At 47.3% G+C, this 16,736-nt stretch overlaps 1 protein-coding gene across 4 annotated transcripts in view; it reads right to left on the bottom strand.

Moving 5' to 3' along the window:
* Positions 1-5,379: 5,379 nt before the first annotated feature.
* Positions 5,380-16,736, bottom strand: part of LOC138677428 (chloride channel protein ClC-Kb-like) — a 31,103-nt gene continuing 19,746 nt past the window's right edge. The window contains exons 12-22 of one of the 4 annotated variants that reach the window (XM_069767542.1): positions 12,480-12,549; positions 11,671-11,781; positions 11,355-11,568; positions 11,129-11,262; positions 10,491-10,627; positions 10,255-10,294; positions 9,790-9,860; positions 9,046-9,108; positions 6,392-6,496; positions 6,215-6,301; positions 5,380-5,887 (exon numbers count right to left, since the gene is read on the bottom strand). In XM_069767542.1, coding sequence (XP_069623643.1) covers positions 5,723-5,887; positions 6,215-6,301; positions 6,392-6,496; positions 9,046-9,108; positions 9,790-9,860; positions 10,255-10,294; positions 10,491-10,627; positions 11,129-11,262; positions 11,355-11,568; positions 11,671-11,781; positions 12,480-12,549 — 1,197 coding nt within the window. In that variant the 3' untranslated portion in view covers positions 5,380-5,722. The remainder of the gene's footprint in view (positions 5,888-6,214; positions 6,302-6,391; positions 6,497-9,045; positions 9,109-9,789; positions 9,861-10,254; positions 10,295-10,490; positions 10,628-11,128; positions 11,263-11,354; positions 11,569-11,670; positions 11,782-12,479; positions 12,550-16,736) is intronic. The other 3 variants (XM_069767543.1, XM_069767544.1, XM_069767545.1) reach the window with 3 other exon arrangements.

Genomic DNA, 16,736 nt, shown 5'->3' with positions numbered 1-16,736 from the left:
AATCAAAGCATTAGGTTGGGTTAAGTAGAGAAGCACCTAACGACCTCACAAGATCACCTGAGGGAGGAAACTCAGAAGCAGCAGTACCAGTTTCCTCCACAAACGGAAGCTCCCAGAGAGAATCAGCCGAAGTACCACTTGTGACCACAGGAGGGAGCTCTGCCACAGAATTCACAACAGTACCCCCCCCTTGAGGAGGGGTCACCGAACCCTCACCAGAGCCCCCAGGCTGACCAGGATGAGCCACATGAAAGGCACGAACAAGATCGGGAGCATGGACATCAGAGGCAAAAACCCAGGAATTATCCTCCTGAGCATAACCCTTCCATTTAACCAGATACTGGAGTTTCCGTCTTGAAACACAAGAATCCAAAATCTTCTCCACAATATACTCCAATTCCCCCTCCACCAAAACCGGGGCAGGAGGGTCAACAGATGGAACCATAGGTGCCACGTATCTCCGCAACAATGACCTATGGAATACGTTATGTATGGAAAAAGAATCTGGGAGGGTCAGACGAAAAGACACAGGATTAAGAACCTCAGAAATCCTATACGGACCAATGAAACGAGGTTTAAACTTAGGAGAGGAAACCTTCATAGGAATATGACGAGAAGATAACCAAACCAGATCCCCAACACGAAGTCGGGGGCCCGCACAGCGTCTGCGATTAGCAAAACGTTGAGCCCTCTCCTGGGACAAGGTCAAATTGTCCACTACATGAATCCAAATCTGCTGCAACCTGTCCACCACAGTATCCACACCAGGACAGTCCGAAGACTCAACCTGTCCTGAAGAGAAACGAGGATGGAACCCAGAATTGCAGAAAAATGGCGAAACCAAGGTAGCCGAGCTGGCCCGATTATTAAGGGCGAACTCAGCCAAAGGCAAAAAGGACACCCAGTCATCCTGATCGGCAGAAACAAAGCATCTCAGATAGGTTTCCAAGGTCTGATTGGTTCGTTCGGTCTGGCCATTAGTCTGAGGATGAAAAGCCGAGGAAAAAGACAAGTCAATGCCCATCCTACCACAAAAGGCTCGCCAAAACCTCGAAACAAACTGGGAACCTCTGTCAGAAACGATATTCTCTGGAATGCCATGCAAACGAACCACATGCTGGAAGAACAATGGCACCAAATCAGAGGAGGAAGGCAACTTGGACAAGGGTACCAGATGGACCATCTTAGAAAAGCGATCACAGACCACCCAAATGACTGACATCTTTTGAGAGACGGGAAGATCTGAAATAAAATCCATAGAGATATGTGTCCAAGGTCTCTTCGGGACCGGCAAGGGCAAAAGCAACCCACTGGCACGAGAACAGCAGGGCTTAGCCCGAGCACAAATCCCACAGGACTGCACAAAAGAACGCACATCCCGCGACAGAGATGGCCACCAAAAGGATCTAGCCACTAACTCTCTGGTACCAAAGATTCCAGGATGACCAGCCAACACCGAACAATGAACCTCAGAGATCACTTTATTTGTCCACCTATCCGGGACAAACAGTTTCTCTGCTGGGCAACGATCAGGTTTATTAGCCTGAAATTTTTGCAGCACCCGCCGCAAATCAGGGGAGATGGCAGACACAATTACTCCTTCCTTGAGGATACCCGCCGGCTCAGATAAACCCGGAGAGTCGGGTACAAAACTCCTAGACAGAGCATCCGCCTTCACATTTTTAGAGCCCGGAAGGTACGAAATCACAAAGTCAAAACGGGCGAAAAACAGCGACCAACGAGCCTGTCTAGGATTCAAACGCTTAGCAGACTCGAGATAAGTCAGGTTCTTATGATCAGTCAATACCACCATGCGATGCTTAGCTCCTTCAAGCCAATGACGCCACTCCTCGAATGCCCACTTCATGGCCAGCAACTCTCGGTTGCCCACATCATAATTCCGCTCAGCAGGCGAAAACTTCCTGGAAAAAAAAGCGCATGGTTTCATCACTGAACAATCAGAACCTCTCTGCGACAAAACAGCCCCCGCTCCAATCTCAGAAGCATCAACCTCGACCTGGAACGGAAGAGAAACATCAGGTTGACACAACACAGGGGCAGAAGAAAAACGACGCTTCAACTCTTGAAAAGCTTCCACAGCAGCAGAAGACCAATTGACCAAATCAGCACCCTTCTTGGTCAAATCGGTCAATGGTTTGGCAATACTAGAAAAATTGCAGATGAAGCGACGATAAAAATTAGCAAAGCCCAGGAACTTTGCAGACTTTTCAGAGATGTCGGCTGAGTCCAATCATGGATGGCTTGGACCTTAACAGGATCCATCTCGATAGTAGAAGGGGAAAAGATGAACCCCAAAAATGAAACCTTCTGCACACCAAAGAGACACTTTGATCCCTTCACAAACAAAGAATTAGCACGCAGGACCTGAAAAACCGTTCTGACCTGTTTCACATGAGACTCCCAATCATCCGAGAAGATCAAAATGTCATCCAAGTACACAATCAGGAATTTATCCAGGTACTCTCGGAAGATGTAATGCATAAAGGACTGAAACACTGATGGAGCATTGGCAAGTCCGAATGGCATCACTAGATACTCAAAATGACCCTCGGGCGTATTAAATGCAGTTTTCCATTCATCGCCTCGCCTGATTCGCACCAGATTATATGCACCACGAAGATCAATCTTGGTGAACCAACTAGCCCCCTTAATCCGAGCAAACAAATCAGATAACAAAGGCAAGGGGTACTGAAATTTAACAGTGATCTTATTAAGAAGGCGATAATGTATATAAGGTCTCAGCGAACCATCCTTTTTGGCTACAAAAAAGAACCCTGCTCCTAATGGCGACGATGACGGGCGAATATGCCCCTTCTCCAGGGATTCCTTCACATAACTGCGCATAGCGGTGTGCTCAGGCACGGATAAATTAAACAGTCGACCTTTTGGGAATTTACCACCAGGAATCAAATTGATAGCACAATCACAATCCCTATGCGGAGGTAGGGTATCGGACTTGGGCTCATCAAATACATCCCGGTAATCAGACAAGAACTCTGGAACCTCAGAAGGGGTGGATGACGAAATTGACAAAAATGGAACATCACCATGTACCCCCTGACAACCCCAGCTGGACACCGACATGGATTTCCAATCCAATACTGGATTATGGGCTTGTAGCCATGGCAACCCCAACACGACCACATCATGCAGATTATGCAACACCAGAAAGCGAATATTCTCCTGATGTGCAGGAGCCATGCACATGGTCAGCTGGGTCCAGTATTGAGGCTTATTCTTGGCCAAAGGCGTAGCATCAATTCCTCTCAATGGAATAGGACACTGCAAAGGCTCCAAGAAAAACCCACAGCGCCTAGCAAACTCCAAGTCCATCAAATTCAGAGCAGCGCCTGAATCCACAAACGCCATGACAGAATATGATGACAAAGAGCAGATCAAGGTAACGGACAGAAGAAATTTTGACTGTACCGTACCAATGGTGGCAGACCTAGTGAACCGCTTAGTGCGCTTAGGACAATCAGAGATAGCATGAGTGGAATCACCACAGTAGAAACACAGCCCATTCAGACGTCTGTGTTCTTGCCGTTCAACTCTGGTCAAAGTCCTATCGCACTGTACAGGCTCAGGTTTAAGCTCAGGTAATACCGCCAAATGGTGCACAGATTTACGCTCACGCAAGCGTCGACCGATCTGAATAGCCAAAGACATAGACTCATTCAAACCAGCAGGCATAGGAAATCCCACCATGACATCCTTAAGGGCTTCAGAGAGACCCTTTCTGAACATAGCTGCCAGCGCAGATTCATTCCATTGAGTGAGCACTGACCATTTTCTAAATTTCTGGCAATATACTTCTATCTCATCCTGACCCTGACAAAGAGCCAGCAAATTCTTTTCTGCCTGATCCACTGAATTAGGCTCATCGTACAGCAATCCGAGCGCCAGGAAAAACGCATTGATATTACTTAATGCAGGATCTCCTGGCGCAAGAGAAAATGCCCAGTCCTGAGGGTCGCCGCGCAAAAAAGAAATAATAATCAAAACCTGTTGAACTGGATCACCAGAGGAACGAGGTTTCAAGGCCAGAAATAACTTACAATTATTTTTGAAACTCAGAAACTTCGTTCTATCTCCAAAAAACAAATCAGGAATAGGAATTCTTGGTTCTAACATAGATTTCTGATCAATAGTGTCTTGAATCTTTTGTACTCTTGCCGAGAGCTGATCCACAAATGAAGACAGACTTCTAATGTCCATCGCTACACCTGTGTACTGAACCACCCAAATGTCTAGGGGAAAAAAAAGACAAAACACAAAGCCAAGAAAAAAAAATGGTCTCAGAACTTCTTTTTTCCCTCTATTGAGAATCATTAGTACTTTTGGCTTCCTGTACTGTTATGAAAGGCAATTCAGTATCACAATGGACATGGAGGTCAGAGCACATACAGTGATCTGACAATAACCCAAAATAATAGAACGAGCTCTGAGACGTGGGAACTCTGCAGACCGCAATCCCTGATCCTCTCCAAACACAACTAGAGGCAGCCGTGGATTGCGCCTAACGCTACCTATGCAACTCGGCACAGCCTGAGAAACTAACTAGCCTGAAGATAGAAAAAATAAGCCTACCTTGCCTCAGAGAAATACCCCAAAGGAAAAGGCAGCCCCCCACATATAATGACTGTGAGTAAGATGAAAAGACAAACGTAGGGATGAAATAGATTCAGCAAAGTGAGGCCCGATATTCTAGACAGAACGAGGATAGGAAAGATAACTTTGCGGTCTACACAAAACCCTAAAGAAAACCACGCAAAGGGGCAAAAAGACCCTCCGTACCGAACTAACGGCACGGAGGTACACCCTTTGCGTCCCAGAGCTTCCAGCAAAACAAATAGACAAGCTGGACAGAAAAAATAGCAACAAATAGCAAAGAAGCACTTAGCTATGCAGAGCAGCAGGCCACAGGAATGATCCAGAGAAACACAAGTCCAACACTGGAACATTGACAGGAAGCATGAATCAAAGCATTAGGTGGGGTTAAGTAGAGAAGCACCTAACGACCTCACCAGATCACCTGAGGGAGGAAACTCAGAAGCAGCAGTACCAGTTTCCTCCACAAACGGAAGCTCCCAGAGAGAATCAGCCGAAGTACCACTTGTGACCACAGGAGGGAGCTCTGCCACAGAATTCACAACAGCAGTCACTGTGTACATACATTACATTACTGATCCTGAGTTACATCCCGTATTATACCCCAGAGCTGCACTCACTATTCTGCTGTATAGGTTAATGCTCCCAAGTTTCAGTGTTGTACTGATGATGGGGTGAGGGGAGATCTCAAGGACTGGCAGTGATTAGTGGGGGTGCAGCTGTGTTATCGGACACTGTTCACATCTGTCACACGTTACTTCCTTTATTATCAGTTTTACAGAGTAGATTTTATTATAAAAAATATTAAATATGTTTTTGTTCCTGGCGATGACTTGTCGGCCCCGCGGCCGTTGCTGACAGACGGTCCGTGTTTGCAGCCTCGGTGCCGTCACTGTTTATAGCAGGAGTCTGTTAGTCCTCACTGACAGCTGGGGTTACGACTGTGTCCTAGAAGCTCCTTGTATCTCAGGCAGGTTTTGTTGCTGGTTTTGTCCAGTCCTCAGTTTGCAGCTCACTGGTAACAATATACCCCCCGTTATTAGTGCTGTCCAGAGTGGCAGCATTCATGAGTCCGTCTCCGCGGACAGTGTCATCTACTTGAGGTTTTGGTGGATGGTTCCTCTATATCTTGAGCTTGACAGTCGGAGGGGTGATTGATCAGCGGCAAGATGTAGCTCTCTTGGAACTTCTCGGCTTTGGGGGCTATTCTGGACGTGAACGTGCCCTTCACTGTGCCATGGACGGCGTCCCTCAGCTGTGGAGATGTAGAGAGGCCAAGGTTACTGTCTGTGGGTGGTCAGAGATCATCATGGTGAAGACCCAACACCACGGCTTCTCGACAACACAAGCCACCAACCATAAAACCCCACCAGGGCAGATGGACGTCCACCAGCTATCACGGCAGAGAAGGAGCCAAATACTGGACAGAGGTGGTGAGAGGAGCCTCTCTGCTGCCCCATATCTCTATGGTAAAGCGAGCTTCACCACATGACAATGCAGACGCTGGTTAACGTCCAGCTCTGGACCAGGGCATCTCACCGATGTCAGTCTCACACGTTGTCGTGGTCAGGACCATAATTACCTCACTCAGAGACACCACCCCGACCAGCTGGCCAGTCCTGGTAACATATCCCAGGCGAAGGCCCAGAAGATTGAAGAGGTCATAGCACTGAGGAGAAACAAGAAGGAAAGAGTGACACAAGCGAATAGAGATGACGTTGTCAGGCCCACGGGACAACAGCTTCTCCTGTGACCTCACCTGGTACAGCGTCTGTTTCTCCATCAGTCTGTATGGTGCAGGGTCAATTATCAGGTCCTCGATGGGCACAACCTCATTGAGCTGGCGGCACTCCCACTCCTCCACCTGTGAAATACAAGGTGCCGCTAAGAGTTGGAGACTTTGCAGGAAACACCGACAGCATGAAGACAACCATACATCTGCGGGTCATGGATATCAGAGTGTCGGCAAATATAGACAGTCAATGGTCAATATAACACATCACCTATAATACACCTTCACCTGTGATGTCCTCCACCTGTGATATCTCCCACCTGTAATGTCCTCCACCTGTATTATCCCTAAGTGTTACATCCTCCGCCTGTAATGTCCCCCACCTGAGATGTACCCCACCTGTGATGGCCTCCATCTATGATGCCCTCCACCTGGGATGTCCTCCACCTGAGATGTTCCCCTCCTGGGATATCCCCCACCTCTGATGTCCCCACCTGTGATTTCCCCCACCTATGATGTCCCCAACCTGTGTTATACTCCATCTTTGATTCCCTCCTTCTGTGATGCCCCTTGTCAGGAAATAGGAAAGTTCTGATTACTTCACTTACACCTACAGAGCTCTCAGCTGCAGTCGCCTCTGCCTGCCAACACAAGGCTGGAATTCTAAGCCACTCTTTCGCCCTCTGTCTGTGTGTCTAATCCTATACTTCTTTCCCCCCTCAGGAATTTATATGGCCCTGTGCTGGGAGAGCTGGTCTCCTTAAAATTCCTCATTCCCCCTCCCACCGAATACCAGCCAAAACTGGTACAGAAAGCATGGGATTCTATTGTTCTTTTAATGATATATATTTTGGGACCGATCAGTGCTAGAGATATAAGGATTATATATTCCGGATGTCCATTGAGAGATCTATAGCTCACGGTAATCGCTAGAAGCTAAATCCAACAAGTGCAAGGAGCGGGTTTCTCCGTAAGCGGTTGATGTTACTACGCCATGTTTACATTTAAAAGAATCCTCCCGACGGGGTATACATCCTGATCATTGTGTCTTTTGTATACGAGGTTCATACAGCGAGCTATGTATAAAAATGGTTGCCATAACTGTAAGAAAAGGGGAGGATTTAGCCTCTAAGTGAGGTCACCACAGGGGCAGTGCCTTGGTTTTAGGCTGGAAAATGAGTGAAGCAGGAGTCTTCACATGTCTTTTCACCGGGGTCTAGCTGCTATACAGAGGTGTGATATGCATCTTGATATGTCTCCTGAGCACATGAGCAACCAGGAGATGAAATGATCTGAACTCTATGTAAGTGTTTTTTCAACTTTAATCCCATTTTATTTGTAATTGTACTATACATACGCTACTTGTCTTCTTTATAATATCTTTTTATACTTCTGTAAACACTGCCTACCTTTTTTTGGAGTAAAATATATAAAATTACTAGCTTTGTCTTTCCTTGCTCTATAACAAACTGTCACGTCTTCTGAGGTGAATTACGCTACTAATCTGGGTTGGCTCCGGACCGGTTAATAAGTAAGAAATCGGAGCTGGTGGCAGCGGATTTGTTCTGTGCGTTTGGGATTCTTTGCAGCGACGGACGGCGTTGATAATTATTGTTCCCGCCTGAGTGGGAGTAGTTATATTGCCCTCGCTGCAGTGTGCCCATAAGCCAGTACAAAGTAAAGCATCCTTTCTGGTGACTAATTATCCTAGGTGCAGTGCCGTGACTGACCTGAAGGTAAGGGGGGCACCAGAGAGCTGCAAGTTCCAAACTGGACGTGGGAAGTGGGATATACTGTAGATAAATCCCCTTCAGAAAGAACCAGGGCAACCAAACAACCCCGGTTCATGACAAATTGGTGTGAGTAGTGGAGAAGATAAGGGTATCCTCCCCGGGAACCGTGACACCCCCCACCTTGGATGTCCCCTACCTGGGATGTCCCCCACCTGGGATGTCCTCCACCTGTAATATCCCCCACCTGTGATGTCCCCCACCTGGGATGTCCCTCACCTGTGTTATCCTCCACCTGTGATGCCCTCCTACTGTAATGTTCATCACCTGTGATATCCTCCACCTGTCCTGTCCCCCACTTGGGATGTCCTCCACCTAGGATGTCCTTCTCCTGTAATATGCTTCACCTGTGATATCGCCCACCTTTAATGTCCTCAACTTGTATTATCCCTACGCATAATAGCCTCCACCTGTGATGTCCCCCATCTATGATGTCATCCACCTGGGATGTCCCCCACCTTGGATGTCCTCCACCTGTAATATCCTCCACCTGGGTTGTCCCCCACCTATGATTCCCTTACTTGTAATATCCTCCACCTGCGATGTCCTCCACCTGTGATATCCTCCACCGGTGATGTCCCCCACCTGAGATGTCCATCACCTGTGTTATCCTCCACCTGTGATGCCCTCCTACTGTAATGTTCATCACCTGTGATGTCCCCCACCTGTGATGTCCCCCACTTGGGATGTCCTCCACCTGGGATGTCCTCCACCTGGGATGTCCTCCACTTGGGATGCCCCCTACCTGGGATGACCCCCACCTGGGATGTCCACCACCTGGAATGTCCTAGCCCTGTGATACGTCTCCATATCCTACAATATATTCTGCATGTTTCCCACCCATCAAATACATCATGATCCCGGCTGACCTGTCAGGACTACTATACCCACCATTCTCAGGTACTGGTTTCGGAATTTGCTTGAGCGCCTCTTGCGGCCCACTGGCCTTTGAGTCTGTGAATGAGAGTTACAGAATGTGAGCACTTGTTGCAGCCACGTCTCTCCAAACAGTGGATTCACCGGTATTTCATACACAATCACGCCTGACAACCTGGACACACAACTCTTCACTCCTTGTGTATATGGGAGTGTCTGACTGTACCAGGCCAGGCGTGCATATGTATGGGAGAGTATCTGACTTTACATGGCCAACCATGCTTGTGTATGGAGGAGAGTCTGACTACCAGGCTGAGTGTGCATGTGTATGGGGGAGTGTCTGACTACCAGGCTGAGCGTGCTTATGTATGGGGTAATGTCTGATTTTACCAGGTCGAGCGTGCTTGTGTATGGGGGGAGTGTCTGACTCTACCAGGCCGAGCGTGCATGTGTATTGGGTACTGTCTGACTCTACCTGGCCGAGCGTGCATGTATATGGGGGAGTGTCTTACTACCAGGCCGAGCATGCATGTGTGTGGGGGAATGTCTGACTACCAGGCTGAGCGTACTTGTGTATGGGGAAATGTCTGACTACCATGCCGAGCATGCATGTGTATAGGGGAGTGTCTGACTACCAGGCCGAGCGTACTTGTATATGGGGGAATGTCTACCAGGCAGAGCGTGCATGTGTATGGGGGAGTCAGGAGGGACACATTAGGGCACCTGTACACCACAGTCGGCTGGTGGATGCGTGCTCACCTCCTCGCTTTCATAGGTGATGGTCTCCTGGGCGCTGTAGGTGGCTGTGTCTCCGCTCTCCGGCTCCTCTGCTGAGATGAGGGAATACAGATGACGGCTCGTGACTGCCGGACTTATCGCTTTATCTTAGCAGTGTGGGACATCTAGGGGCTTCCCTCAGATGTAGTCCCCATGGCTGAGACCCTCATATATGATGGACACCCACCACATGCTGCTGGGAATGAAGAAATGGCCGCACAATCTGACTAGGGCGTCTGCTTCACAATTTTTGGAAACCTCATAATGGAGAGAGCCATTGATGGTGGGCACTGCTCTCTTCCTGGAGGCATCCAGCAGGGCCGCCCTTCAGACAGATGGGACCACTCTATCAGACATGGATGAGGAATCATGCTGGGGATTTGGCTCTGAAGCATGACAAGTTAATGGGGCAAAGATCAGTGATCAGGACGCTAGGGCAGCACTCACCAGTTCTGGGCAGTTTCGGTCTTGAGCAATCACCCAGGGACTGAAATACAAAAAAAGCGACGACACGACGGTTAGCGGCCACCTCCTTCTATTATTACATTGCCAAGTGCTTTGCTGTGTTATGACTTTCTCGCCTCCCCGGTGGTCATTTATTTTTGATTCCCGCTGTCTTCTATGGATTATGACCCCCTATATCACCCCTACCCCACTCCCATGGTCCCAGGCTGTGCTCTTACTGTCACCGTCCCGTTATGGTTCATGTTACTCCCAGGCTGGTTCATCATATACTGCATTCTCCGCTCGGTGCTCAGCTGGTCAGACAGGAGTTTGCTGAGAGTTTTACGACTGACGGAGCCAAGAAGGATCCTAGAATCTGGAGAAAGCAAAAGACTTGTGTTACAAAGTGTCCTGATGGCACCGAGACAAGGTCACAGTGTGGGAACAAGTCATTGATCAGCAGAGATAAGAGATGGGTAGATATGAGATTGGGCGAGGCCGGGCAAAGGTGGCACCACTACATGTGAGGAGGCTTAGCTTTACAGCCTTCACATCATATAATGACCTACAGAAGCCTTTATCTCAGGAGATGGGAATAGCCCACCATGTCCTGTCAAACCAAGGCCTATCTCTAAAGGATCTTCCTGGACTCTACGACACCGCTGCAGAGATCCACCAGTAGCGTCCTGTGCCGGTGTCCGGCCTCAATACTACACGTCATGAGCAGCCCAATCACAGAGGTGGTGGACAGAAGAAGCCAGTCCTCCCCTCTTGTTCTACACAATCCAGACACTCAGGATTTATCACGACCGATCCCAACAACCATTACTGAAGAGCACGGAATACCGCACAGCCCCAAGATAAAAAGAAGACGAACCTTCAGCATCGACAATGGGAAACTGCCTAAAATCCGAAGACTTAAGGAGGTTCCGGACATCTTTGTATTTGAAGCCCTTCACGAGATACCGCAGATCGGTCACCATGAAATCCTCTGCACATATATCATGGGCACTGGGAAGTAAAGAAAGCATTACTGTGAGACCCAACCTGGAGCCCTGTCCTCCCACCGTCCAGTCTAGAGTCTCATCTCCCTGCCATCTCACCAGTTCTTCCCAAATACCAGCTTTGGGAGGTACGGAAGCTTCTTGACTATGACTATAATGTCAAAGAATGAATTCTGGAAGCTTTGACTGATGGCGTTCGCTATAAGGACAGCAATCAGGACTGGGAGAATATGCGACATCTGCCCCGTCAGCTCAAATACCAGAAGCGCTGTAGAGAGGGTGTGTGTGACGGCCCCAGAATAGGCTGCGGCCCCTGCAAGAATGAGAAGAACCAGATTAGAAGATGAGGACCACCATGTTATCAGCCATCATGTCGCCATCATAGGGGACACGTGAGTCTGAGTAATCCTGGCACCTGCGAGCGCGTAACCAGCCGGAGTGATCTTAATAGGGATGCCTTCTGAGATAATCCCATCAGGAAAGATTTTGGCAATTATTTCTCCATACAGACGACCAAGTCCAGCACCTGTAGGAACAAACGAGAAGCTGACAAATCCGTACTTGGTGGTCGGCTCAGTGTACGATGTAGACAGATCCCTACAGATTGACCATGTGAATGGGAAAGGACACCAGGAAAACGGAGAATGTGGTCAGGAATCGCTCAGTAGATAATCTGCATAAACCTCAGGATTATTAGGTGTGAGCGATGAATTACATGGGACTGCTCACGACTGGGGGGGTCTGTATATACCATCTCATCACCATGGGGCTCATGGACCACCCGTGATGCTGGCGTGTCTATCTGAGGAAGGATGTGAAGGGTACAATGAGTTATCCTTCCAATGGCGATGACTTCTCCGTGCACCATCAATAGGGACGGTCACTGCAGGGCAGGACCATGTGGACCTGAACATGAATGATGCACCTTGGAGCCTCTTCAGAGAAAGTAGATAATGTTCGTATTCCATCTCATTTGTGGACCTCCATCCACGAGACTGACGCATGCTCTTAGATTACCACTTTTCATACCGGGAGAGTCGATGATCACAGCCTGCCGTATAGTACGGCCGCTGAACCGGGGTAATCAATGATGATGGTTCCCTGTAGGCATGCCAGTAATTAGCAGGGGTCCTGGACCCCCGCTGATGAAATATTGATGGGCACAGGTTAAAAATCAGTTGAACTCATTCAATATATACTCAGCGAGGCCACGACATAACTCACCGTATACAAAAACGGGAAGGAAGTATCCGGCTGGGATGATCATGGTGTTTGCAAACAGGAGCAAAAAAAACTAAAGAGACACAAATAAAAAAAGCTAGAATCATAATATAACACAAATACTGTATAATTGTCTAAGGGTCACTTCCGTCTGTCTGTCTGTCTGTCACGGATATGCATTGGTCGTGGCCTCTGTCTGTCATGGAAATCCAAGTCGCTGATTGGTCGTGGCAAAACAGCCACGACCAATCAGCGACGGGCACAGTCCGGAAGAAAATGGCCGCTCTTTACTTCCTGCAGTCAATGCCTGGCGCCCGCATACTCCCCTCCAGTCACTGCTCACACAGGGTTAATGCCGGCAGTAACGGACAGGGTTATGCCGCGGGTAACGCACTCCGTAACCGCTGCTATTAACCCTGTGTGTCCCCAACTTTTTACTATTGATGCTGCGTATGCGGCATCAATAGTAAAAAGATCTAATGTTAAAAATAATAAAAAACATAAAAAATCGTTACATACTCACCGTCCGTCGGCCCCTCGGATACACAACAGGCCTTTCCCGCTCATGACGCTCCGGTGACCGCGCCATGCATTGCGATCTCGCGAGATAATGACGTAGCGGTCTCGCGAGACCGCTACGTCATCATCTCGCGAGACCGCAATGCACTCTTGAGACCGGAGCGCACGAGGAGCGTCGGTAACCGCTTCCTGGATCCAGGGGCCAATGGAAGGTGAGGTATATAACTATATTTTATTTTAATTCTTTTTTTTAACAGGGATATGATGCCCACATTGCTATATACTACATGGGTTGTGCAATATACTACGTGGACTGTGCAATATACTACATGGACTGTGCAATATACTGCGTGGGCTGTGCAATACACTCCGTGGGCTGCAAAATAAACTCTGTGGGCGGCGCAATATACTCCGTGGGCTGCGCAATATACTCCGTGGGCTGCGCAATATACTCCGTGGGCTGCGCAATATACTACATGGACTGCACTATATACTACATGGGCTGCGCAATATGCTACGTGGGCTGAGCAATGTACTACGTTGGCTGCACAATGTACTACGTGGGCAGGGCAATATACTACGTGGCCTGTGCAATATACTACGTGGGCTGTGCAATATACTACGTGGGCTGTGCAATATACTACGTGGGCTGTGCAATATACTACGTGGGCTGTGCAATATACTACGTGGCCTGTGCAATATACTACGTGGGCTGTGCAATATACTACGTGGGCTGCGCAATGTACTACGTGGGCTGTGCAATATACTACGTGGGAGGTGCAATGTACTGCGTGGGCTGTGCAATGTACTGCGTGGGCTGTGCAATGTACTGCGTGGGCTGTGCAATATACTACGTGGGCTGTGCAATATACGTGGCTGTGCTATATACTGCGTGGGCTGTGCTATACACTACGTGGGCTGTTACACACTACTCATACATATTCTAGAATACCCGATGCGTTAGAATCGGGCTACCATCTAATACTGTATAATACCCACAAATATCACACACAATATATACAGAATACCCCAATATATCACACACATAATATATGCAGAATACCCAGATATATCACACATAATATATACAGAATATCCAGATATATCACACACGATATATACAGAATACACACAAATATCACACACAATATATACAGAATACCCAGATCTAGCACACACATAATATATATAGAATACCCAGATATATCACACACATGATATATACAGAATACCCAGATCTAGCATACACATAATATATATAGAATACCCAGATATGTCACACACATAATATATACACGGAATACCCAGATATATCACAAACATGATATACTGTATACAGAACAACCCAATATATAACACACATAATAAATACAGAATACCCAGATATATCACACACATAATATATACAGAACAGCCCAATATATCACACACCTAATACAGTATATACAGAATACCAAGATATCACACACATGATATATATAGAATACCAAGACATATCATACACATTATATATAAAGAATATCCACATATATCACACACACAATATATACAGAATACCCTGATATATCACACACATAATATATACAGAATACCCCGATATATCACACACAATATATACAGAATACCCTGATATATCACACACAATATATACAGAATACCCTGATATATCACACACACAATATATACAGAATACCCTGATATATCACACACATAATATATACAGAATACCCCGATATATCACACACAATATATACAGAATACCCTGATATATCACACACAATATATACAGAATACCCTGATATATCACACACATAATAGATACAGAATACCCAGATATATCACACACATCATATGTATACAGAATACCCTGATATATCACACAGATAATATATATACAGAATACCCAGATATATCACACACATAATATATACCGAATACCCAGATATATCACACACATAATGTTACTTAATATCCAGATATATCACACACATAATATATACAGAATACCCTGATATAGCACACACATAATATATACAGAATACCCAGATATATCACACACATAATGTTACTTAATTGTTATGGACCTGGTGGTTAGGAGCACCCGGAACGACCTGATGGGTAAACTGACACAGCACAAGCTCTGGGAAGTGGGAGCTCTGCTGACCGCAACCCCTAGTCCTATCACACAACTAGAAATAGCCGTGGAGCGTACCTAACTCTACCTAGACGCCTCTTCACAGCCTAAGAGCTAACTAGCCCTAGAGAAGAAAATAAAGCCTACCTTGCCTCAGAGAAATTCCCCAAAGGAAAAGGCAGCCCCCCACATATATTGACTGTGAGTAAAGATGAAAGTCACAAACACAGAAATGAAACAGGTTTCAGCAAAGGGAGGCCAGACTAACTAAACAGACTGAGGATAGGAAAGGTATCTTTGCGGTCAACACAAAAAACTACAAAAAGACCACGCAGAGTATGCAAAAAGACCTCCGCACCGACTCACGGTGCGGAGGTGCCACTCTGCATCCCAGAGCTTCCAGCTAGCAAGGCAAAATCATGATACCAAGCTGGACAAGGAAATAATGAACAAATAATAACTAGCAGGGACTTAGCTTCTGCTGGAGTAGACAGGTCACCAGAAAGATCCAAGAGCGAACTGAACCAGTACAAGAACATTGACAGCTGGCATGGAGTAACGATCAGAGTGGAGTTAAATAGAGCAGCCAGCTTAAGACAAAACTAGGTCACCTGTGGAAGGAACCTCAGAACCAGCAGCTCCACTCACAGCCACCAGAGGGAGTCCATGGACAGAACTCGCCGAAGTACCTTTCATGACCACAGGAGGGAGTTCGATAACAGAATTCACAACAGTACCCCCCCCCCTTGAGGAGGGGTCACCGAACCCTCACCAGAACCCCCAGGCCGATCAGGACGAGCCAAATGAAAGGCACGAACCAGATCGGCAGCATGAACATCAGAGGCAACAACCCAGGAATTATCTTCCTGACCATAACCCTTCCACTTGACCAGGTACTGGAGTTTCCGTCTCGAAATACGAGAATCTAAAATCTTCTCCACCACATACTCTAACTCCCCCTCGACCAACACCGGGGCAGGAGGGTCAACGGAGGCAACCATAGGCGCCACGTATCTCCGCAATAACGACCTATGGAACATTATGGATGGCAAAAGAAGCTGGAAGGGCCAAACGAAATGACACAGGATTGAGAACTTCAGAAATCTTATACGGACCAATGAAATGAGGCTTAAACTTAGGAGAGGAAACCTTCATAGGAACATAACGAGACGACAACCAAACCAAATCCCCAACACGAAGTCAGAGACCAACACAGCGCCGGCGGTTAGCGAAACATTGAGCCTTCTCCTGGGACAATGTCAAATTGTCCACCACATGCGTCCAAATCTGCTGCAACCTGTCCACCACAGTATCCACACCAGGACAGTCCGAAGGCTCAACCTGCCCTGAAGAGAAACGAGGATGGAAACCGGAAGTACAGAAAAAAGGCGAAACCAAAGTAGCCGAGCTGGCTCGATTATTAAGGGCGAACTCAGCCAAAGGCAAGAAGGACACCCAATCATCCTGATCAGCAGAAACAAAGCATCTCAGATATGTTTCCAAAGTCTGATTAGTTCATTCGGTTTGGCCATTTGTCTGAGGATGGAAAGCCGAGGAAAAAGACAAATCAATGTCCATCTTAGCACAAAAGGACCGCCAAAACCTCG

This window comes from Ranitomeya imitator, chromosome 4 (genome assembly GCF_032444005.1).
Source record: "Ranitomeya imitator isolate aRanImi1 chromosome 4, aRanImi1.pri, whole genome shotgun sequence".
Classification (NCBI taxonomy): Eukaryota; Metazoa; Chordata; class Amphibia; order Anura; family Dendrobatidae; genus Ranitomeya; species Ranitomeya imitator.
The sequence above is the reverse complement of the archived record's forward strand: the minus strand, read 5'-3'. Positions and strand labels throughout refer to the sequence as shown.